The following is a 23,438-nucleotide window of genomic DNA, read 5'->3' on the forward strand; positions in this document are numbered from 1 at the left end:
CCGTACGAATTAGGATTGTAGCACGGCTTATTCAGGCAGCACATGCGGTTCGAGGGAGATCCGCCAAGGTTGCATGTCACTTGCTTATGCATCCAATGAGCTGGCTACTCCTGGTACCACCAATTACCCTCTGCTACCCATACCTTACAAAGTACCTATCTTTGGGTTCCGTGAAGCAAAAAAGGTCCCAGGCGCCCGGACATTTCGTTTGGGGTGCCTGGCCCAAGCTTCTCTGCGTGGGTTGCATCAACTCGCAGCTGTCATTTACGGATAAGTTTCATATCCGTTTTGCAATTGGATCACTCTGTTGAATCCGACATGCATTCGGCGTAATGCCAGTAAACGAAGTTGATGATCCGACGTGAATCAATTCCAATGTACTTCAGTCACCACAGAAATGGCCAGTTGTTCCGTCAAGCAAGCTTGCCATTCAATGCTGGTTGATATTCCCACAAGTCTATTTACCTTGGACAAGAAAGTACGCTACCTACTTTTCCTTCAATGCTGACAGCTTCTCCCTCATATTCATGCCACATGCTGAGGGTGTGTCGCACTTCATTAATGCAAGTTCCGATCCCAACTCCCAATGCCGAGCCAACCAAAGGGCCAAAAATCAGACCCCTCCTCCCTCCCTAAAGAGTAAAACAAAAAACAACAACTGTCATCCCCCTTCCCCCTCCCCTCCCCCTCCCCCCGCCGCAACGCAGAGACCTCGTCGCTTTCACACAGACATCTTCATGGCAATCGTCTTATGCGGCTCATACCCCTTGACCACAAAGTCCTCAACCTTCCACCCGTCAATGCTGCACCCCGGCTCCCTGTTGTTGATCTCCAGCAGCGGGAAGTCTCTTGGCTCCCGCTCCAGCTGCACCTTGAGCGCGTCCACGTGGTCCGCGTAGACGTGCGCGTCGCCCATGACGTGCGTGAGGCTTCCCGGTACCAGGTCGCACGCCCGCGCAATCATGTGCGTCAGGAGCGCGTAGCTGGCAATGTTGAAGGGCACGCCGAGTCCCATGTCGCAAGACCGCTGGTACAACTGGCAATGGAGGTGGCCCTTTGGCTTCTCCTCGTTTGCGGGCGTGGCGCCGCGGGCTCGCGGGTACGAGACGTAAAACTGCGCAAACATGTGGCACGGCGGGAGCGCCATCTTCTTCAGATCCGCTGGGTTCCAGGCGCTGAGGAGGATGCGGCGGTCGTAAGGGTTCGTCTTGAGCTTGTGGATGACCTCGGCCAGTTGGTCAACGCCCTGGCCCGTGTAATCCGTCTTGGAGTCGACGTACTCGGCGCCAAAGTGGCGCCATTGAAAGCCGTACACGGGGCCGAGGTCGCCGACTTCGCGGTGGGAGAGGCCGACGCTGTCCAGAAACTCGCGCGATCCGTTCCCGTCCCAGATCTTGACGCCGGCTTCGCTCAGGGCGAGCGATGATGTGTTGCCCTCGACGAACCACAGGAGTTCGGCAATGACTGCGCGGAGGAAGACACGCTTGGTTGTGAGGAGGGGCAGGAGGGGCTCGCCGTTCTTGTTGAGGGAGAACTTAAGAGGAGTCGGGGCGAAGATTGAGTAGGTGCCGGTGCCAGTTCTGGTAACTGTGTCAACTCATGGTGCTCGTTACTTTGGGCTGCTTTCCTTCTACTTACCTGTCCGGACGGTGCTCGCCCTCCTCGAGGATCTCGCGAACGAGATCGAGGTACTGGTATTCCTCGTGGCGCTTGGCAGAGGAAGCGCCATTCTGCTTCGTAGGGTTCTCGGGAACAGACATGTTTGTGGATTCGACAGCTGCTGGTGCCATTGTTGCGTCCAAGATGTTGGAAAAGCAAGTTTTTGTGGTTTCTCTAGAGTGAGATGTCTCCTCGAAATGGAATGCCCCGCGGAAGACGCGTCTTGACGCGTCTGATTAAAGTGCATTTCTGCTGACTAAGGTAAGGGGGTCGCAACTGATAAGATAAGCCCTGCCGGGGAGCAAGGGTCTTGCCGGCTGCAGCATCTCTATGCGCCGGAGCTTGTTCCATCTCTGCTGAACTTTGGGCGAATGGGAGCAGCCAATCCGACGAGTCTGAGCTGAGAAGTCGTTTCAACATCATCTCGGTAGACTCAGCCGTCGGATCTTTCCTATTCGCCCCTGACGTTCATGTGTGATGGGAATTCGGGATTTTGTCATGTCCATTTGCTTGAGACTTACTCGGTGACGATGTGTTCTCCCCTCCCCCCTCACAGGTCACTGCCTGGCGTGACGGGTTTACAAGATACACGGACAGATGAGCTCTGTCGACTTGTAACGTTCACCTATATTGGCAAAGATTTCGATACTTCGAGTTGTCTCTGAAGAGAGCTGAGCTTTCTTCTTAACTGACGTAGACGCCCTGTATACGGGACCTCGGTGTCCGGGGACTCGAAACCTCTACTCGGTCATTTGCCGCCTCTCCGTTTCCTTTGACATATCTTTCAATCTAACCAGCTTGTTCAAGTTGTACTTTCACGGAGATGCGTCTGTATTCTACAAAACCTCAGGGCCGACGATGAACATTACCATCACCGTACCGCCGGGAACCGTCAACCATGGCGACCCAAGACTCATTTGTACGCCTCCCATCTGGACCGACTTTGTCATCTTTTACGCAACAAACTACTTCGTCCACGCCCTCACCCTCCCCAGCCGTCCCGGCGAATCCATCCTCGAGACCTGCTTCACCGTCCTGACGGCCCTCTTTCTACCCAGCACCGGCTCCCTGCGCGCCGCCCGCTGGCTCCTCTCCCACGCCGGCACGGTCAGGCGCGACGAGCTCAGTCGGGCTATCAGGGCCGGGGCGCTATGCATGGTCGTCGACGAGACGGAGAGGTCCAAGGTCTCGTGGATAGAAACGTCCTTGAGGCGGATGAACTTTGAGAGGGCGCGAAGCTGGTAAGTGTTGAACAGAATCCGCTTTAGAATATTGAAGCATTTCAAATCAATACGCTTTTTCTTGTGACTAACTTTGTTCATGCTAAAAGGTACGATATCCCCACCCCCCAATGGTATCGCTCTCGCTTTCGCGGCGCTGGTCGGTGGGTGCACTCTTCCCGGACCATCCACGGGACCTGCGTCCTACCCAAGGGCTTCATCTTGGTCGAGGTGCCCGTAGGCACGCCGCTGATGCCGCCTCCCGGCTCGGGGGCCGCCCACCTCGACCGCTCCAACATCCAGCTGGGCAGCACGTACAACATCCCCAAGGCGTTGTTCGCCCTGGGCCAAGCCGCGTGGGGCGTGACGACCGTCTACCGCACGCAGGGCGACCAGCTCCAGCGGTATGGCTATGCCGCCTTCGGCGTGACTGTGGCGCCGTATGCGTTCATGTCTCTCGTCAATCTCATTGCGCTTCTTGTTACGCCAGAGTATAATTGTATCTACCTCGTCCATACCCCCGACCTCGACAAGGCGAAGAGGTTGGGGGGCAGGTTCTCCGGCATGGTTGCCAGCGTCGACCTCGACAGCATCAAGGAGCCGTTGCGGACCTTTTGGCCCTCTCAAGCGGCTCATGCGTCGTACTTTGCCGTCACGACGGTACTTCTCCTAATGCCGGCCATCCTCGTCGCGGGCGTGACTGGGTTCAGCCCCGGGCACAGCACTATCTACCAGCAAGTTTGGATTCTCAGTTGGCTCGTCTTTGGCATCGTCATGGGTCCGGTCATCAGGATGCTCACTGTGTTTCCCTCTGAGATCCACGGCGTTTACAAGATTCGTGCGAACGACGCGATAGCGTATGCTCTTGACAGGGCGACGTTCATGCAGCGGGCGATAGACTGGCTGGTTGCAAAGTATTTCCGCATCATTGAGACGTCGTTCTATCTCTATGTCATCATTGGAGCAGCGATTTGCTTTACTCCTGCGATAGGGGGCATGGTTGTCGTTGGGCAGATGTTGCAGGAGTTCGGTGTGTGTAGACGGCTAGATACGACTGGACAAGGAGGTTTTTAGAGTACGTATTGATGAAGATAGTCCTTATTGATACGAATACAATAGTTCCAGGTCTTGAGGCTTACATTCCAACTGGTTGTCGAGTTCGCCGACCCACAGTGGTCTTTTTATCACCGTCGCCCACCATCAGATTTGGCAATGGAAACAAAAAAAATCAAAAACATACAACACCAGGTATTCGCTGATCGTCACCGACTCAACTACTGATCTGGCCCTCATCGGCTTGTCTATGGGAGAGCGGACGGGATCCCGAATTTTCCGATGGGTGTGGTCGTATGTGCTTGTTCTGGAACGGAAAGTCCATCATATTGGTTGTGGGTTTGCTCTTCGTGCGTCTATTATTCGTAACACTGACGCAAACAACTACGCCACCGACGACTCCCGCACTTGTTGAAGTTTCTCGAGGTTTACAGCATGAGCCTCCATACCCTTTGGGTCATTGGGCTAGGAGCTGGGATACGACACGATAGGTTCAAACAGGAGAAGCACATACTCTCTATTGGTTAGTACCTACATGAAGAGAGGTATGCAGTTGATTGCGACAAGAAAATATTTCATGACAAAAAAGAGACTGATATTGTTCTATAACGTGACAACTGCCTCCCCTAACTTTTACATAGTTATTAAGAACATACTTATATAATCGATTTCAGTCTTCAATATCTCCCAATCTAGCTATGCTGACCGTCTAGAGCGAGCCCTTTACACAAGTACGCCCGCCACGTGAAACGCTAAAACTGGCTTGTGTCGTCAAAGTGAGAAATCTTTAAGCCGTCTAATACACTGCGATCTTGTGTGAAGAAAATCTCGGGATAGAGCTGAGATTTAGTCCCTCACAACGACTAGATTGTGCCACCGTGTGAATATCAATTTTTTTTTTTGAAGCGTGCCCAAGAAGCAGAAATCAGCTGTTACCTTTCTTATCGTCTTGCGGGCAGCTCAACTCCTATTTTGTTCATAACATGGTGCGTCTGTTCAAGGGTAAACGTACAACGATGAGAAGAAGAGATCAGTCGTACTGGCAGGCTTCCACGTGTGTGTAAACTACCAGCTTTCATATGACTGTATTACTCAAGAAGCAGCGTGAGCAGGTTCGATACGTCTAGTTTTGAGTACTCCCAGAGAACCGATGAATATTATTGTGCTTGGTTTAGGTTGAGGTTTCGCTGCGGTCACATCGACTTCCAAAGGCAGTCGTAGACATTCAGGGTCTTCCCCATCTCCAAGCCTACTACCTTGCAGCCAAGTGCCTCGTTTTTCGATTTGAAGACACTACGGGCTGAGTAAAGAATTGTCTTACGATGCTACATGAATTCCATGCTTCCGACAACTTCCTCACCCCATTGAAAGTAAGCGTGGTTATCAGGAAGACTTTTGATAGCCATACCCTCATGTCAGTCTTCATATTTATATCACTGTAGCTCAAAGCAACTCTGGGCTAGCAACTGAATGATCACCAGAAAGCTGGAGCCTCCACAACCTCTGCTCGGCACAGATAAATACCGTGTCATCTGCCCCGCGACAGAAGCTCATGACACCACCTACCAGAGAGGCCATGTTAGCATCCTTAGGAGCATACAGTTTAAAATTTCAGATTCAGAGCGGTCAAACTTGCCTGGAACCAGAATTGCGCCAAGTAATGAACCGCCATTACTCCAAATCTCAATGCCGTCGCTACAGGCCGCCCACACATTGCCATTCTCGCACATGAGGTGCGTGGGAGCACCTCTCCTAGCCAGGGCAAACAGCCGCCTATTCGCCAGGAAGACGGAACCACTACGCTTCACAATATCAAAAGCGTAGATACTCCGCGGTCTAAAATACCTTAGTCAGAGCTGAAGGGGAATAAGACGAGGAAACAAAGAAACAAAAACTCACTCAGTCAAGTCAAGACTCCCATCAACACGCACACCACCAGCATCCGCAACATACACCGTCTCAAACTCCTCGTCAATCGCAATCCCCGTCGGTCGCTTAAACCCATCCGCCATGGCCCTCACCTCACCCGTCTTCGGCTCGCACCGATACACCTGCGGCGGCAGCTGAGGACGCGCCCTAAAGTCCTGCTCGTGCCCGCAGCACGGGTCCGTGAACCAGATGCCGTTGTCCAGCGGCGAGACGGCCGCGCTGTGCGGGGAGTTGAAGTCGTGGCCGTAGTAGCCGGACGCCACGCGCTGCGGGTGCCTACCCGCCTGCATCATGAGCACGCCGCCCGTCTGCGAGGCCATGTTTCCTTGGGAACACCACACGGCGACGTCTTCTCCGACTAAGCAGCCGCCCGCCGGCATGGGCATGGTTGGAGGTGGGCGCATCTTGGCCCATTTTACGGCGAGCATGTCGTTGGTCTTGCTGGGCTCGACGTTGACCTTTGACATGAGGATCGTGGGCGGCCGCGTAGGGTCAGTCGCTGCGAGTGGGGCGGAGGTCGTCCATAGCTCTTTTCGGGAGGGGATGTATACGCATCCGCGGTGGAAAAAGGCGTTGGCTGAGGCGTCTAGGGAGGATAGGAGGAGGGCATGAGTTGGGCTTGGGCCGATTATGGACGTAAGAGCGGGATCGTATTGGATGATTGAGATGCCCGCCTGCAAAATATCTCTTTAGCAACTCAGGAAAGATTCTAACGGAACATGAGGTTCTCACCTTATTTGAGCTGGGACGTGATGCTGGCGTCGGACTGAGACGATCGCCTATCTACTCGGCAGTGAGTATGTAGATCTGAGTAGATCGTTGACTCTCATTACGAGCCGTAAAGGATAGTCTTACCTCGAGTGGAGTCGCAACAGACTTGATATTCTTCTCTTCAATGGTTGTCATGATGAAGATGCTCTGTTTGCACACATATTCTCTTGGATGTTGTTTCTGGTGAGTTAGTTATCATTGACACTACTTGGCTGAGCTAAATTACTAACCCCTACGGCCCCAATTGAGCCGGGAAGCACGTTTGCAGCAAACACCTGAAAATCCCTACAATTTGCCTTCCCTCTCTTAGTAGTAGAATTCCGTTACTTTCAGCTGAGATATGAACCGCAAAAGGTTCGGATCAGTCCCCGCGTCTAATGATGGATCGGCCTACCATGAGCTCCGGCACGGGGGATTGCCGTGACTGGGGCCGAAACGGGCTCGGACGATGTGGGTAGAGTTTACTGGCGCCGTATCGGGCTTACACAGTAGCATGCTCCGCCATCCCGGCGCCAACATCGGGTTTATGGCCATACGACTTACTAAGTCCGGTGATCGACTCGCAGCGAGCTTCGCCATAAAGCATGGCGTGATGATATAAAAGCAATTGTAGAGTCTATTGGGAGGTTTCTGGTGCCAAGCATTTTGTATTTCAGTACAGTTACCATGGCTATCATTCTTGTCACTGGCGCGAACAGAGGAATCGGGTTTGGTATTGTTCAGGCGATCGCCGGTCGACTTAGCAACTTCACCATCCTCGTCGGATGTCGCACACATGAGTCTGGCGAAAAAGCGATTCGCAAATGGAGAGAAATTGGTATCAAAGGAGCTTTAGACGTACTCCCATTCGATATTGAGGATGACGGGAGCATTATCGCCGCTGCAACCATCGTTGAAGAGAGGTATGGTAAACTAGATGGTGAGTTACTACCTATCTTCTCACTGCGAATCCGGGCAGCTAATGATGGTAGTCCTGATCAACAACGCCGCCAGAGTCACCGTCTCGGAATCACTTAACCTCCACGATGTCCGATCCGCGACCAACTCTGTGCTTGCAAACTGTGTCACTTCGAATCTCATAGTCACTCAAGCATTCCTCCCGCTTCTTCGCAAATCCGAATATCCTCGCGTCATCATGACCTCGAGTGCTCGAGGCAGCATGACAAGAACAGCAAATGGGGAGGTAAGCACACATCACTTTCCGCACTTTCGGTAGCAGACTTGTCTCACACAACACACAGCTTCCGCCAGCAGCCTCCATCAACTATTGCATGGCAAAAGCTGCGTTGAACATGCTGACCCTGCAACTCCACCTGGCCGAAGAACGAAGGTCGTCCGATGGCAAAGTCGTCTTCTGGGCAACTAGCCCCGGGCACTGCAAGACGGCTTTCAACGGGTTTCGCGGCACCAAAGAACCGGTGGATGGAGCTGAAGTCTTTGTACGATTATTAGAGTCAGAAAAGGGCGTCATTGCCTCGGGAACGTTTTGGGAGTTTGAAGACGACGAGTTCAGATTGGTCCCCTGGTAATCCCTCCTATCAATTGGATCATCCGTCTTGCGTCCAGACTAATTGTTGCTGGATAAAGATCGTGGAAAATTGCGTACTGATATCGACTTCCGAGTCACCCTCGCGGTACATGTCGTCGTCGCGTTTTTGCTGGTCAGAAAATGTCTTCATTCCCATCAACCAAGCCCTCTATGAATACACTAGGTCGCAAAGAGACCATTGACTTCGCCCGGAATATCGCCCGTCTAGTGTTTCGCCTTCTCGTCCTTGTCCGCGCTGTCCAAGAACTTCCTGTTACGTCTCCTCGTCAGCAAATGGGGAAGGGATTCCTGTCCGTCCAGGGGGAAATGACGCACTTGATGAAGTCGGCCTCGTCGGAGCTGGATGCGTTGATGGGGGGAGTGGCAGTAGCCTTGGGCTTGCTGCCGCTCAGGCCGTAGGAAGCGCCGCCGAAGAGGGTCGCGAGGACGCCCATGGCCAGCTGCGCGGAAAGAGAGGTTAGCCTTTGGATGATGCTCGGGGGCCGGGTTCGGGAGTTGCAGGGAGCAGCGGAGGCAGAGAGGCGCGCTCGGGATAGCGACATACGTAGTGGGAGCCGATCTGGCGGCCGGCGATAGTGTACATCTGAACCATTTTGTCGGTATTAGGGGGTTTGCGAGCCTTCAGGGGTGAGTTGGTTCGATGAGGTGGAGGCAATTGGAAATGGATGAGATTCGTCGTGGATGTCGATACTCGGAGCTCGAAATTCGTTCGGAAGCTGGAGAATCGAATGCCTGGATTGTCAGGCCCTCAATTTCCGGCTTTGAGCCTCTGGCCAGTATCGGGAGAGCGGGGATTTCCAGCCACCGACATGTACCTCCGTATCGCTGCTGCGCCACAGACGGATAAGTTTATGCAAGTGCACTCGGTGGCTGAAGCTCCCGATGCACCTTTCTTAACCAAGCAGCAGCCGACGTCACAACCGACATCAGAAGATTCATGCCGCGGGCGTTTCCGGCGCGCGCTGGCGCAGGGCGACTACATTACCCTTTAGGCTCCCCTCCCCCAGCACTGCCGCCATCCATGCACACATAAAGCTGCCAGCCTCCGAAAAGCGAACTTGGGTGGTAATAGCTCAGATTCAGACGAAGTAATCCGTACATCAACACCAAAAGCATACAACATGTGGGGAAGAAGCCAGGACAAGACACCGGAACAACCGAAAGAGTCGCCAAAGGAAGATGGCGCCAAGACGTTCGACCCCAACAAGCTGCCGGCACGTGAGAAGCTGCCAGCGGCGCTGCAAAAAATAGTCGACAAGTCAGACAGAGAGGATAACTTCTTCGACGAGCTGGTGGACGGGTAGTGAGTGCCGACCGTTGCGACTGAACTAGAGTGCTGAGTTGACTTGCGACAGTGCGCCCGAGTCCACCGAATCCAACGTCCGTTATGCCGCCTACGTGACACGAATCCGCACCATCATGATGTCCGCCCATCGATACGTCGCCTACACCTCTGATATTGGCGAATCCTTCCGGCCCGTCGCGCATCCCGGTCTCGTCCGCACCGCCTACGGAATCTCGTGGCTCTACATCCTCGGCGATGTCAGTTACGAAGGCTACAAGGCGTACTGGGCTAACCAACGCGTCCTCAACCCGCACCTCCAGCTTACGGCACGGCAAGCAAAGATCACGGGACTGCCGGATGCCGTGTCAGATGCGACGCACCCCAGCGAAGTGGTCCCGGGTGGCAAGGTCGCGCCGCTGGACGATTACAGGACAGTCATGATCCAGCGAGGTATCTTCCAGAGCATTGCCAGCATGGGTCTTCCGGCTTTCACCATCCACAGCGTCGTGAGGTACTCTGGCCGAGCTCTCAAGAACGCAAAGAACCCGAAGATAAGGACCTGGGGCCCCATTGGTCTCGGCCTCGCTGTCGTACCCTTCTTGCCTAGCTTTTTCGACGAGCCGGTCGAGAACGCCGTGGAGTGGATCTTCCACAAGGGCTTCGAGTCGTACGGTGGTAAGGAGTTCGTTGGCAACGCACCAGCCACCGGTCGTGAAGACCTATTGGCGAAGAGACCAAAGGAAAAGGAACTGTAGGCGTGGCGTTTAAGGATGATTTGGATCACAACTCAATCGGATTTGGCTCGGCGCATGAAGGAAATCTCCAATTCACGGAACATGGCATGAAGGGAAGCGATTGGCACGGCCCTTGATTTGGCGGCGTGTGGTGTGTAATTGAGGGTATATACGGAAAATGCCACTATGAACATATTCATCAAGTCATCATCATTCGCTAAACCTCCATGAGATCAGGCGGCGGCCCAACACCGCGAAGCAGTACGACAGTGTTGCCGCTGACAAGCGAAGCTCCAACCTTTTCGTTGAACTCTAGAAGCCGTCCTCCCTCCACGTGAAACACCCGTAGTTTGTCTTGCTCATTCGATGATCGGTTGTTGAGGTTCTCCACCTGTAACCGTTTCGCGGCTTCGTCCAGCACCCTTCCCACCACCCAGTCCTTGGAGAAGAAGAACTCTCCTTTGGGGAACTTTGCTTTTGCGGTTGCGGCTTCTGCTTCCACGTATAGGTAGACTCTCTTCTCTTGCGCGAGCTTATCGTCGCCCTTTGCCGTCTTCTTAAGATTGTTCACAGCGATCAGGCGCGCAGATGCGGATGTGGGTTTCGGTTTCGGGAGGGCCCTGCCAGCTTGTTCCTTCTTTGCAGATCCCCATGCCTTTAACTTGTCGAATGCGCTCTTCGTCCTCGCCGCAACGTCGATCTGCGACCCCGGCCGCGCGCCTAGCGGAACGAGGTTCTTGCAGTCGTGGTCCTCCTTCAGGCGGTGCTTGAGGCAGTAGTCGCGATTGCAGCCCGGGCAGTGGACGCCAGTCACTAGCGAGGTGCCGATGGTGGTCTTGCAGGTCGGTGACGCGCAGGGCTTCTGGGTGACGGTATCGCGCAGTTGGCGGCCTTGGCCGTAGGAGGGTTTCGCAAGCTCCGCCTTTCGCCGGCGTTCGGCCCAGGCGCCGGCGTTGGCGCACTTGTGTGTAGTTTCGGACCGGTGGTCGAGGCAAAATGTGTGTTTGCAGCTTTGGCAGAAGAAGGGGAGGAAGTCGAGCTGGTTACAGTATTCGTATTCGCAGTGTTTGCCGACGAGGGTCTCGTCGAAGCCGTCTTTGGATTCGTCCATCTTGACGTAGCTCGTCTCTTCGGGGGTGGATGAGGATGCCATTGCGATGACGTTTTTGGCTTCTTTATCTATTTATCTATAATATTGAACAGTCTTCGGAGATTTGTTGAGCTTGCGTAGACCTCAAGGTGGACGCAGTGGGTGGCACGAGGCTGAGAGTGGCAGTATCGGAGATGGCGATGTCGGGTTGATGAGAAATAGCGGCGGAAGGGTCTGGAAGGCGCCAGTTGGCGGGTTTCGCTCAGTTAAGTTGACTCAATCCACGGGTCGCTGTCAGCGGGGCAACCGCTGGGAGTTGGCGCCAAGTACAGCGTGTGCGTGGCCACTTGCAGCCTGAAAGGGTAAGATCCATAATGGGCCACGGCTCACTAACCAAAGTCGCAATTTTATTATGATGTGAGCTAGTTTGGCATGCTGGATCACAAAGTCAATAAAGCTTCCGCAGTATGCCGAGGGAAGTCAAATGTCTCTGTGGATATTGGTCATCCAAACTGCTCTCCTTGAGAGACATGGAAATAACGGCGAAGAGCCGGAGCTAATGGAGGGGCGACCCAGGCGATCCCCGGATGTGACCCAGTATTTAATCGGATCCGATCTAGCGGGTCCCCGGACCCCTAAAGTGGGCCGCGTACCTGCGCGTTTCTCGCGAATCAATGACGTTGTTAACGGTCCTATCGCATCTCCCCTGCAAAGCTTCTCAGAGCTTGCGCTTCCGAACTACGACCATGTTTCTTTCCTGACACCAACGCGACATAATGCCTCCTTATGTACCGCGAAAGCGGTTGCGCGAGGAGTCGCCGGTAAAGCAGACCCCAAAACGCCAACAGGTAGCGAAAGGGCAAGGAAAGACTCCCGCCAGCTCCGGCCGCAGAAAGCCGACGTTGTACGACGATTTAGATGCTACCACCACGTCTGAGTCATCCAAGGTCGGCCGCGCTGCGCTTGATACCATCAGCGACAGTGACGAGACCAGTTCCTTGAGCGATTTATCTGACGGCGATTTCGAGGATGTGCCTCTTGCAAACGGTCACAAGGTGGAGGAAGTGTCTGAAGATGACGATAACGACGACATTGAGTTTGAGGATGTTCCTGCCCCGAGAGCCACCTTGGCAGTAGCGCCGACTACTTCTAAAGACCTGCAGCTCACCCTTGACGCCGGGCTTGGTACCGCGATGACTGATCCCTACGGCGATAAGAAGGGACCTACGAAGCGTGAAAAGAAGGTTCGCAATTTGACGCACTGCATTCACGTCCAGTACCTTCTGTGGCACAATGCCATTAGGAACTCATGGATATCCGACCAGGAAGTCCAGGCGATCATGATGTCTCATGTTCCGCCTCGTCTGTGGGAAGAAGTAGAGCGATGGAGAAGGACCAGCGGCATAGTCACCAGGCCAAAGCAAACACCGACGAAGGTGGCCAAACCAGCGAAGAAGACCAGAGGAAAGGGCAAAGGAAAGAAGACCGAAAACGACGACTCTCGGGATTGGGGCGCTGCCGCTGAAAGGCTGGAGGCAGGTGCTGTCGACATGAGCCACGGCGATCCACTGTTCAGACTTATGAGGGCTCTCGCGGCGTGGTGGAGGCAACGCTTCCGCGTCACGGCACCCGGGATCCGAAAGTGGGGATACATGCCGCCTGAACGACTTGGCCGGTTACGAAAAGCCTGGGAGAAGGAAGGGAAAGATGACGAAAAGTTTGGAGAGCGGATTAATGGACTTGAAGGGTTTCGGAAATGCGCTCAGGACTGCACAGGAAGCCGAGATGTGGGATCGCAACTTTTCACCGCGCTTTTGAGGGCTTTGGGGTTGCAGGCACGGATGGTCGCGAATCTCCAGCCAGTTGGCTTCGGCTGGACGAAGTTGGAGGAGGCAGATCCTGAGACGGAACAGACTGCAACTTCGGCACCAAAAAGCAGTGACGAAGCGAGTGAGGCGGCAGATGGCACACGCGGTAAAGCGAAAAGGGGGGCGAAGACGACGACTAAGAATATTCCGGTGAAGAAGACATCGAAGCAGGCACCAAAAACAACCTCTGGACGAAAAACTGGAGCGAGACAAGCCAGTAACAAGAACGCCGTCATTGAGATAGATGACTCGGATGATGAGCTTGGCTTGGAGCATCCGGACAGCGATGATGCGTCGGTCGTAGAGTTGGCAGTGACCCCACGAAAGTCAACCCCGAGGTCGAAAAAGTTTGACAAGGACTTGGAATTTCCACATTATTGGACGGAAGTGCTTTCACCGGTGACGAAGAAATATCTGCCAGCGGATCCAATCGTCAAGAATATTGTCGGTACTAATCGAGAACTGGTAGAGTCTCTGGAGCCGCGTGGAGGAAAGGCAGAGAAAGCGAAACAAGTCATGGCATATGTTGTTGGATTCTCTCCGGATGGCACAGCCAAGGACGTAACGGTTCGTTATTTGCGAAAGCAACTATGGCCAGGTCGTACAAAAGGGGCGAGAATGCCACTGGAAAAGGTACCGATTTACAACAGACACGGGAAGGTAAAACGATACGACCAATTCGACTGGTTCAAGTCAGCTATGAAGGGCTATGTCAAGGGCAGTCGAAAGCATCCGCTCACCGAGGAGGACGACGTTGAGGACTCGACAGATCTTAAACCCGCCCAACCGGAGAAGAAAGAGATCAAGGAAGGTAGCGAAACTATGGCGTACTACAAGCAGTCTAAAGAGTTCTGTCTCGAGCGTCACATGAAGCGCGAGGAGGCCCTGCTACCTGCAGCAAAGCCAGTCAAGACTTTCCTCCACAAGGGGAAGGGCGGAGAATTCTCTCCAGAACCGGTCTACTCGAGGAAGGACGTGGTCAACGTCAAGAGCGCAGAGACATGGCACAAGCAAGGCAGGGCACCCAAACCTGGCGAGATGCCCCTGAAGAGGGTGCCATATCGCGCGGCTACGACCAACAGGAGACGAGAGATCGCCGAGGCCGAGGCTGCGAGTGGCGAAAAGGTTCTTCAAGGATTGTACAGCTTTGAGCAAACGGACTGGATTATTCCGCCGCCTATAAAAGATGGAGTCATCCCGAAGAACAATTACGGGTATGTCTGCGTGCTCATTGAATGGATTCAAATGCTAACACCTCCCAGTAACATCGATCTCTTTGCCGAGCACATGTGTCCCGAAGGCGCCGCACACGTCCCGTTCCGAGGAGCCGTCAAGGTCTGTAAGAGGCTCGGGATCGACTACGCCGAAGCCGTTGTGGGCTTTGAGTTTGGCAATCGAATGGCCGTCCCAGTCATTCAAGGTGTTGTCATAGCCGAGGAGTATCACGACCAGGTTATGGAAGAAATTCGCAAGGACGAGGCAGAGAGAGCGCGCAAAGAGGACGAGAAGCGCCGCAAAGCAGCGCTGAGTATGTGGAGCAAGTTCTTGAAAGGTCTCAGGATCGTGGAGCGTATTCGCCAGGACTATGGTCATGTCGACGACAGTGTTCCTGTTTTCCAGAAACACGGGGCGGCCAAGGCTACCAAAGATGCTCACGCCGAGGAAGAAGGAGACAAGAACCAGGTGGACGCCGAAGCTATGCAGATGAGAGAAGAAGAGACGGCAGGCGGCTTCTTCCCCGAAGGGCACGACGAAGAAGAGTTTGAACAACCCAAGAGGTTTACCTCTGGCTTTTTCCCAGTGGTGGATGAGAACGACGAAGATGAAGACATGGATGACGCCCTGCAAGTGGATCACGGCCATGTTCAGAAACCGCATGCTGGCAACGGCTCGGATGGCGCGGAAGACGCGGAAAATGCAGAGGATCAGATGGAAGGCTCACCCGAACCCGAGCCTCTTCCTGCACCAGTGAAAGCCAAACCGAAGCCCAGGAAGAAGGCAGTGGCGAGACGATCATCTAGGCGCCGGCGAAGGCCCGTGTCTGAGAGTGAAGATGAGGATGAGGACGACGATGACGATTTCGTGGCCTCGGACGATGATTACGAGTAGTGCATCTGCATCTAGGCTCGAAGGAGATCATGCAAGACGGGAAACCGCTTGAGGATTTTCATCACTTTGCGTCGGGATTTGAGAGTCGTGGACAAAACTGGGCAGCTGGCAGGCGGCTGTAGTACAGTAGGTGTGCCACCATCCTTATTCGTCGCAAGATGCATAGATGGGGGCATTATTAGCTATCGCCACCAATGGAGGACTATTCCTTCTTCAGCTCGTATGCCGAGATGCGCTGGCCCGACTGGAAGGGTTTGATTCTGCGACTCTGCTAGTGTATGTACGGTCAAGTCAAGAGCACCTGATCACTTTGAGAAGTGGACATTGCATCCAATAGAAGAGAAGGTGTCAGCGTGTGAAGTAACTGCATTCACAGCCTGGTACATCATGAAATCAGAAGAGGAATCGGCGATAGTCTGTATTTGATAGAAGATACCATAGTACGAATGTGAAACCTTCCGCATCCCAAGAAGCATATGGTCATCGACCATCGTCGTCTATCCGTCTGTCCACTCAAGGTACTCATTGATACGAGCGGTCGCCATGTCAGTGACAGTAAGTGAGACAAGAGGCACCCAATGACACCTTCGGCATGGGATTGCGCACCCGTTCGAGCCATCTCCCAGGACCTCCCCTGCTGATGATTTGCGCTAAAGAGAGGCCGGGGGTGGGTGCTGTCCAACTTCCCGGGGCCATCTGACGATCCACCGATCGGTTTAAGTCAGGTCCAGATGATTTTCCTAACGTCACCTCATGCTCCCCTTTCACCTTTGACCGACAATGCGAATCGCGACTTCGTGGGCGCCAAGTTGCGTGTCACCGTTTTATCGAAGCCTTATAATTCAGCGACAGGGCTAGAACGGAAAAATTTAGAAAATACCATTAGGTGAGGTGAGACAGGCAGCGAAAGAAGCGCGGCAAGGCGAAGCGCACCGGGAGCGAGGGGTAAAATCGTCCGGTCAGACGGGGTCAGGCGATTCCCAGGCTATCGAACGACGGTGAGGAGTTCTTTTCTAGTAGGCAGATGAGAAGGTGAAGGCCGTTTGGAAGGCTGCGAGGCTCCAGGTTACTCTTTCCTTCGATATCAGAGCATCCTAGAGGTGAATTTTGTTTACTTATTTCCATAAGCCACATGCACACAGGTGTTTGGCGAGAACGTTCGCCTCTGGAAGGCAAAAACGGAAGAGGGGTCAAATAGAAGAAAGACGAGAGAGAAGTAAGCAAAAGAAAAAGAAGAAGAAAAAAAAACACCTTTTCGAACCAAACGGGTCCTCGGGAAGGTGCAAGGCACGACGGTTCTGGTCTTGCCCGTACCTGCCTATCGTCAAGGACGTCAAGGACGGCATCTCACCACCCACCTCGATCCGCTACCGCCTCTCTCTCTCACCTTCAACCCTTCGTCTTTTACCCTTCTACCTCCCACTTCCCACTTCCCGTCCCATTGCTCGGCGCAATCCCATATTTCATCACCTCACCTCCTACGGCGAATATCGATTTTCTTCCGAACATCGAGTCTCGGTCGGACCATCACCGTTAGATCACACCTCCTTCGTTTCGCGTCAAGGAGGCCAATCCAAGACGAAAAGGTCCGCAGTGGCATCTCCTGTCCGCAGGTAAGTAGGCTGCACTTTGTTGTCAATTTTCTCCTCCTTCTCATTTCGAGGCTTGGTGGCGCTTCCATTTTGTGGTATTCTTCGCGAATAGCCTCTTTGGTTGCTCATTTACCCTGAACCTTCCTTCCTACTTGGCCCACTCCTTCCCATACACTCCCGGGGACTCATTCACAAGCTTCATGGGCGGGCGCACCGAGAAATTTCGCAGGCAAGGTGTGAATGGCTCCCAATATTCAATGCAAGTGTGTTGGCTCATTTCTCGTTTCCTTCTATTACCCTTCATGCGCCTCCATCGGCGAGCTCACGTTTACCAACAAGATTCCTGTTCATTCGGCTATGTTGTACTCATTTCTCTACAATGAGCCTGTTGGGCTGGTTTTTGGTCCAATTTCAACGCTACTTTCTAGCTTGCCTATCATGTTTGCCTTGCTGAGTAAATGGTGTCAAAGTGGAAAGATTGCTGATCATGAAAAGCATAGTCGACTTCGAAGAGTCCAGGCACATCAACCAATCGCTCGCGCCTCAAACGACACTGTTGCCCGAAGGAGTTCTAGATTTCTGCCAAGGGTCGCGCAACACGTCAAAACTGTTCTCGCTCATGGACTTGTGATACATCATCGGTTGAAAGAGGCTCCTAGCGCAGCAATGGAGCAAGTCTACCACGACAAACGCGCCTGTGCGGCTACAGTTCTCAGCGTCTTCCCAGACATATGCCTTCAGTACCTGGAGGAGACAGCCGCCAAGGTCAACCATAACGCCGATCAAACTATCGACACGATTTTGGGTTCCACCGAGAAAGGCGGATCGTATCCCAAAGCATCCCGCCGCCAGAAAAGTCTTAAGCGGAAGCGTGAAGGATCGGCTGAAGATGATGAGGAAGATGATGAGAAGGAAAACATCCTCCGCCTCTATGCTCACCCTGGCCGAGAGCGTGAAACGAGAAAGCAGTACATCTCCAGGTCGTAAGTCTAGTTCATTCCTTTCCTTAGCCCAGCTTCCACGGTTAAGACCATCAAAATTGGCCACTACCTTGTTGCTATATGCTCATTATATAGATGAGACTGACACTGGACGTAGGGAGGAGATTCTGAAGCATGATTTCCCTCAAGTTCTCCAGAAGTGCGTCATGAAGATCTTTTACGACAATGCCTGCAAACTACTGCCTACGTACCTTGCCGTCGATAAAGCTCTTGAGGATCTCAAGAACGGTGTTCAAGAAGGTCTCCCTTACGGCTTTGCGCTCAAGAAGAGACCAACCCCACCATCGGATCGTATATTCGCGGGTCAAAAAATGGATCAACTTCTCCAAACGGCGACTCACGAAGAAAAGAGAGTTTTGGAAGAACTGGTGGCCGCCCGGCGAGTGCTGATAGTTACCCGTAACAGGCTCGATGCAGCTAGATTCGAGGCTGCCAGAGAAGCTGCCAACTTTGAGATAGCAAAGGCGACTGGCAGTTTTACGGACTGTGGCTGCTGTTATAACGAGTTCGCTCTCAATCGCATGGTCCGTTGCGAGAATGGGAACCATGTAAGCTTATGACGCTCCATTCTTTCAGACTTTTGCTAACCCTTTCAAGTTCTTCTGTCTCGAATGTGCACGCCGCAACGCTGAAACAGTGGTTGGCCTCTCAAAGTATGAGATTACCTGCATGTCCATAGATGGATGCGATTCTGGTTTCTCTCACAAAGAACGCTCCAAGTTCATCAATGACCAACTTAGTCAAGCCCTGGATCGCATCGAATCCGAGGCTAATCTCCGCATGGCTGGCATTGACGGCCTGGAGACCTGTCCTTTCTGCCCTTATGCCGCCGAGTATCCACCGGTCGATATCAACAAGGAGTTCAAGTGCGAGAATCCCGACTGCCAGGTGGTCAGCTGCCGGCTTTGCAGAGAAGAGACTCATATACCCAGAACATGTGATGAAGCTGCTGGAGACAGCGCAGAAGGTGCTCGGCGTCAAATTGAGGAGGCCATGTCCAGTGCGCTCATCCGCAAGTGCAACAAGTGTGAGTATCCTTGCTTCTTTGGCGACTGAACCAAGACAATTAGTTGGGCTGCACATGATACTGACATCTAACCCAGGTGGCATGGCGTTTGTCAAAGAATCAGGGTGCAACAAGATGACCTGTACAAAGCGTGGATGTAGGAACGTCCAGTGTTACGTTTGTTCCAAGTCATGCGACTACGCCCACTTTGACGACCAGGCAAGAGGTGGACAGAAGGGCAATTGTCCCCTCTTTGACGATGTCAACACACGCCACAATGAGGAAGTGCAACAGGCCGAGGCAAAAGCCCGTCAAGATATTCTCGAGCGACACCCCTCGATGAAGGCAAAGGAAGACCTTCTCAAAGTCAACTCGGGAAAACTGGCATCGGCGGTCTCCAAGAACCCCCCAGCACTGCGAGCTGCCTACGGACAACAGCTTCCACCGCAAAATCCTCAGGCCCAGATTGTCCCACCCGGGATGAATCCAATTGTTGGCATGCCTCTCGCCAACGCGGTCAGGCCTTTTCAACCTCAGCCGATGATGCCACAGCCACAGGCTCATGCGATGGTTCCGCCGGCAAATGTTGCTGCTGGAGTCGCGGATCAGCAGTTGCAAAGGGGTCCAGTACAGGCTCAATACCCTCAGGGCCATAATCCCAACCCGATGCTCGATCAGCAGTACCGCCCAATCATTGGAGCCGCTTTCCCAAATGCGCAACATCCCAGATTTCCCTACTTGCAACCATTCCCAGTACCACCGCCGCCGGCGGTTCAACAGGGTCGGCCAGCGGTGTTTCATAATCCTAACCCGCCTCGCGTGCTTTACCAGCCCGCAGCCCAAGCAGTGCCGATGATTGCGCCTCACCCGCCGATGATCGCTCCTCAGCCTGTGAATCAGGTAGTGCAGGCCATCGCGCCACCCGGCCAGGCCAGACTCAATAATCCTAACTACTTGGGTTTTGAAGAGGGATGGGGTCCAGAGTACGGAGAGCCTAGAGAGTTGAAGAGGCACAAGTTTTGCGATAAGAATGCCCAGCGGCCTCCCGACATCCTGGTGAGACAGAACATTGATGAGAAGGCCGGGGAGCAACCGCAACGACCTGAAGAGCCTGCGCAGCAGGCCAGCGCCAGAATGACTGCAGCTCAGTTTTTAGCCCACCCCAATTGCGGACTTGCAGAGTTTGTGGCCGGCAAAACGAATCGAGATGGGTCCCAAGTTCAGCATCCGGCACCCGTGAGTCGAGCAGCCCAAAGGGCTATAGACGCAGGTCACGAATTTCAACGACAGCTTGCTCTTCACCGTGCTTTTTACCGTGGCGGGGCGAATGGTATTCCCGGAGGAAGCAGAGATCATCCTATCAAGATGGACTGATTGCCGTCTTCCGGGGTTCTTCCTATTTCTGCTCGTACACAATTTCCTTTACACGACGATGAAGCGATGGGAAGTTAGCATTGTTGGGTGGTCATTACCACATCACATGAACGAGGAAGCGTGGTCTTGTTTGGTTCGTGGAAGGCAGGATACGAGTTTGTTATCTTGCGTTTTCCTTTTCCTATTACTTTCTTTACTTTTCAGGCGGTTTTCATCAGGGTGATTACCGGATGACATTTAGCACAGCGTTGGAGGGTATCTCCATCTCATCACTCTAGCATTGATCGAGGCACTCATATGGGAGGGGGAGGGTGGAAGCGAGTGCCATGCCAGCATGGTATACATCATTTGAGATACCATCAATGAAGTCTCCCGTTGATAAAAATAGTTTTTTTTCGTGAAGCAGATACATGGAATGTGAAACGTGGGTGTGTGAACTATGGAGCGTCTCACGCTCCAGGTACTTGAAAAGCAGAGAGTTTACCAAGTCTTGTGTGAATCGCAAAAGAATTGATTAGTGAGATATACGATGTGCGCGTGTAAATGTAAGTGTGTGTATGTCCAGGATTTTCACCGCCCCCGACCAAATTTCTCGTGCCATTTCCCCTTGCTTCCAGTGTTTTTGAGATTTGATATCGTCTGCGGCTCGGTCTGGGCGACGAGCTCGATGGTTTCGTGGATGGTGGCGATGGTGGCTAGGCCGGTGACGGGGATACTGTCGTCCGAGGAATCTGGTGAGGGTGCGGTGGAGTGAGGGGCGAGGAGGATGAGAGAGTTTGACGTGTTTTTCTGGAGGAGTTTGTAGGTTTTATCTGGGGTTTTTAGGAGGGCTGTTGTTGGAGTTGAGGTGAGGGTTATGCTGTTGTGTGTTAGTGAGTGAGCAAGTGAGTGAGATAGCCAGTAAATGAGTGATGAGTGAGTGAGAGAGGTGACGTGGATTGTAGAGGAGGGGATGGATGTAAGGGAATGGTTATACGATGAAGGTAAGTGAGACATGCAGAAGAGAAGTGTGGTTTAAGTAAGGTGAGGTGAAGTGAGATGTCGTGTTGAGGCTCAAGGTGGACTGAGGCACGGCCGGGGGGTTGAGTGATGGACGGAGGGCGAAGTGGGTTGACTTACACCGGAGCATCTTCGGCAGTGAGCAGGGCTTCTAGGTCGGGGGGCAGCTCCATGAGCTTGTAGCCTCTGGCGTCTGGGGCATGGGTCAAGGGGATACCGGGGTCTTGGGTAGACATGTTTTTTGAGTATCGAGGTATGATGCTTCTATGGGAAATACGACGTTGTTGATGGAGTGAGATGTGAAAGCCCGGTGAAACTTTGATATGAGGATGTGAGGTCGAATCAGCAGTCGCGTAATCGGTGCGGGGTGGGAAAAGAGACGTCTTTTGGAGATTTTGGGACGGAGAGCCGATTAGATTGGACGGAATGCGACGGGATTCATGGGAGGAAGGAAGAGGGGTTCATGGGGAGCTTTCGCCATTGGCTGCATCGACTTTGGCAGGGAATCTAGTGGGGCTGAGAGATCGAAAAATGCATGATTGGGCAGAATCGAGTATCCGAGCTTTTTCGATACCTACGTGTACGTACCATGGGCCCGAGTGCCTTGTTTTAGTGCGGCTGTTGCTGGTCCGGCAAGGTTACGGGTGGGGAACCTGAGTGCACCTTTTGACAGCTCTGAGTGGACGCGTCGTGGGCGATGGGCGGGGCGCGTTGGATCTGTTTATGTTGACGTTTCGAGACCACTTTTTTTCTGGTGGAAAGCGAGAGAGGGGAGGAGCGATGCGATGCTGAAAGTCCGAACCTGCCTGCACCTGCATCTTGCTGTTTGTGAGCATCCAGTCACAGAAGCAATTGGTGAAAAATTCTCTATCACGGACTTGCGGTAAGATGCATTTTGGAACATTCAAGATGTAGATAGACAGTAGAAGTAAGTACCATCCATAGGCATCTTAATTAAAGTCAGCCAATAGATCCAAGGTGGTCGGCATAGCACGCGACTCCCAGTCAATAGTGGGTGTTTATCCCGTCGTCTAGGACTCTTTTCTTTTTTGACTTTTTAGTCCGGATATTATATGGTTTGTTGATGTACTGTTGTTGTCCATAGAGATCTTGGAATTATCAGTGTGTTCTCTCATCGACAAGGTAAAGAGTCTAGCCCGAGTCCAGGACTGAGGCGTTCGTCGCTTAATTCCCTCCCCTTGTCTGGCGTTTTCGTCATCCTCCCTCTCCCGCTCTCTCGCCCCCCGTCACATTGCTAACCCTCTTTGTTCTCGTCCACTTACTTGCATCTGCATGGGAGTGTCGGTGAAGAGGCACAGAGGGAAGCCAGCCCAAGGAAACCTAGTCAAGAAAGAAAAAAAAAGGACACAACCACTAGGAAGCTGACGGAGGACAAGAGGCTGGTTTTCTTGTTTCACTGCGTCTTTGGCCTGCTTCAGAAGTTGAGGGTCAACAAAGGGTTCAACAAAGTTGCCAGAGAGGGCAGCCAGATTGAACCAGGATCTCATTGTTGCGGTGCTGCTGTTTACTGTGTAATCATTGATGGGGCCTTCTTCCTGACCCCGACCAGGACCCCTCTGCCTTACGGTATTACACTCCATCAACCTTGGATTGGGCTTCACCTCTCTTGCTTGCAGCTCCATCGCAATCACAACAAACAACAACACACACAGCATACAGCACCCCACGGACTACAGACCGCCCAGCCCAGCCCGGTTCATTCAGGCCTTAACCTCCATACTAAGGATACACTGCTACCTTACGGAGTACCTTAACTTACTTTACATTGCCTACTTTACCTATCTGACGGATCCCCACCGCTGCTGTCGCTGTCGCTGTCGCTGTATACCTGGGCTCTGTTGCTGCTGCCGTTGCTGAGGTCCCCCGTTGCTGCCCGCTGCTTTCACCAAGTCCCAAGGTCAACCAAACCCACGGACTCGACTCGACCCCGGCTGCGCTCAACGCCAGCCAACTCACACCGACACCGACAGCACCACCACCACTCCCACCACACGATAGGTAATTATCGCTGCGCTTGCAATCTTCATCTATCCAACTTTGGTCGCGCTAGCCAACCTGGCAATTTGCCAACTTTTTTCCTCACGCTCTTTTACCCCCTGATTCTTTTTTTCTTCCCTTGGCCGGCACGTCGAAGAGCCTTATTTCCATTTTGTCGACAGTCGCATCGCGAACGCCCGG

At 53.1% G+C, this 23,438-nt stretch overlaps 10 protein-coding genes across 10 annotated transcripts; 5 read left to right on the forward strand and 5 right to left on the reverse strand.

The window, feature by feature from the left end:
- Window positions 1-721: 721 nt before the first annotated feature.
- On the reverse strand, window positions 722-1,790 carry CPAR01_04295 (thymidylate synthase; the record flags this gene model as incomplete). Its single annotated transcript, XM_060488576.1, has 2 exons — window positions 722-1,580; window positions 1,639-1,790. The coding sequence occupies 2 exons, from the start codon at window positions 1,788-1,790 to the stop codon at window positions 722-724; spliced, it is 1,011 nt and encodes a 336-aa protein (XP_060352782.1).
- Window positions 1,791-2,517: 727 nt separating this feature from the next.
- Window positions 2,518-3,953, forward strand: CPAR01_04296 (uncharacterized protein; the record flags this gene model as incomplete). The annotated part of the gene is made up of 2 exons (XM_060488577.1): window positions 2,518-2,900; window positions 2,990-3,953. 2 exons carry the CDS (start codon window positions 2,518-2,520, stop codon window positions 3,951-3,953), a joined length of 1,347 nt encoding a protein of 448 aa, XP_060352783.1.
- Window positions 3,954-5,494: 1,541 nt separating this feature from the next.
- CPAR01_04297 (uncharacterized protein) lies at window positions 5,495-6,767 on the reverse strand (the record flags this gene model as incomplete). Its single annotated transcript, XM_060488578.1, has 4 exons — window positions 5,495-5,768; window positions 5,832-6,535; window positions 6,594-6,644; window positions 6,717-6,767. The coding sequence occupies 4 exons, from the start codon at window positions 6,765-6,767 to the stop codon at window positions 5,495-5,497; spliced, it is 1,080 nt and encodes a 359-aa protein (XP_060352784.1).
- Window positions 6,768-7,298: 531 nt separating this feature from the next.
- CPAR01_04298 (uncharacterized protein) lies at window positions 7,299-8,161 on the forward strand (the record flags this gene model as incomplete). Its single annotated transcript, XM_060488579.1, has 3 exons — window positions 7,299-7,551; window positions 7,604-7,815; window positions 7,874-8,161. The coding sequence occupies 3 exons, from the start codon at window positions 7,299-7,301 to the stop codon at window positions 8,159-8,161; spliced, it is 753 nt and encodes a 250-aa protein (XP_060352785.1).
- A 224-nt stretch (window positions 8,162-8,385) lies between these two features.
- Window positions 8,386-8,773, reverse strand: CPAR01_04299 (uncharacterized protein; the record flags this gene model as incomplete). The annotated part of the gene is made up of 3 exons (XM_060488580.1): window positions 8,386-8,431; window positions 8,497-8,621; window positions 8,726-8,773. The coding sequence occupies 3 exons, from the start codon at window positions 8,771-8,773 to the stop codon at window positions 8,386-8,388; spliced, it is 219 nt and encodes a 72-aa protein (XP_060352786.1).
- Window positions 8,774-9,302: 529 nt separating this feature from the next.
- CPAR01_04300 (uncharacterized protein) lies at window positions 9,303-10,221 on the forward strand (the record flags this gene model as incomplete). The annotated part of the gene is made up of 2 exons (XM_060488581.1): window positions 9,303-9,484; window positions 9,537-10,221. 2 exons carry the CDS (start codon window positions 9,303-9,305, stop codon window positions 10,219-10,221), a joined length of 867 nt encoding a protein of 288 aa, XP_060352787.1.
- A 196-nt stretch (window positions 10,222-10,417) lies between these two features.
- CPAR01_04301 (AN1-like Zinc finger) lies at window positions 10,418-11,353 on the reverse strand (the record flags this gene model as incomplete). The annotated part of the gene is made up of 1 exon (XM_060488582.1): window positions 10,418-11,353. One exon carries the CDS (start codon window positions 11,351-11,353, stop codon window positions 10,418-10,420), a length of 936 nt encoding a protein of 311 aa, XP_060352788.1.
- A 713-nt stretch (window positions 11,354-12,066) lies between these two features.
- CPAR01_04302 (Rad4 transglutaminase-like domain-containing protein) lies at window positions 12,067-15,267 on the forward strand (the record flags this gene model as incomplete). Its single annotated transcript, XM_060488583.1, has 2 exons — window positions 12,067-14,372; window positions 14,421-15,267. 2 exons carry the CDS (start codon window positions 12,067-12,069, stop codon window positions 15,265-15,267), a joined length of 3,153 nt encoding a protein of 1,050 aa, XP_060352789.1.
- A 2,030-nt stretch (window positions 15,268-17,297) lies between these two features.
- CPAR01_04303 (ubiquitin-conjugating enzyme) lies at window positions 17,298-20,240 on the forward strand (the record flags this gene model as incomplete). The annotated part of the gene is made up of 4 exons (XM_060488584.1): window positions 17,298-17,842; window positions 17,958-18,384; window positions 18,437-18,887; window positions 18,964-20,240. The coding sequence occupies 4 exons, from the start codon at window positions 17,298-17,300 to the stop codon at window positions 20,238-20,240; spliced, it is 2,700 nt and encodes an 899-aa protein (XP_060352790.1).
- A 570-nt stretch (window positions 20,241-20,810) lies between these two features.
- CPAR01_04304 (uncharacterized protein) lies at window positions 20,811-21,475 on the reverse strand (the record flags this gene model as incomplete). The annotated part of the gene is made up of 2 exons (XM_060488585.1): window positions 20,811-21,099; window positions 21,360-21,475. The coding sequence occupies 2 exons, from the start codon at window positions 21,473-21,475 to the stop codon at window positions 20,811-20,813; spliced, it is 405 nt and encodes a 134-aa protein (XP_060352791.1).
- Window positions 21,476-23,438: the final 1,963 nt, after the last annotated feature.

This window comes from Colletotrichum paranaense (assembly GCF_030867605.1).
Source record: "Colletotrichum paranaense strain IMI 384185 chromosome Unknown Scaffold_3.1, whole genome shotgun sequence".
NCBI classification, from domain to species: domain Eukaryota; kingdom Fungi; phylum Ascomycota; class Sordariomycetes; order Glomerellales; family Glomerellaceae; genus Colletotrichum; species Colletotrichum paranaense.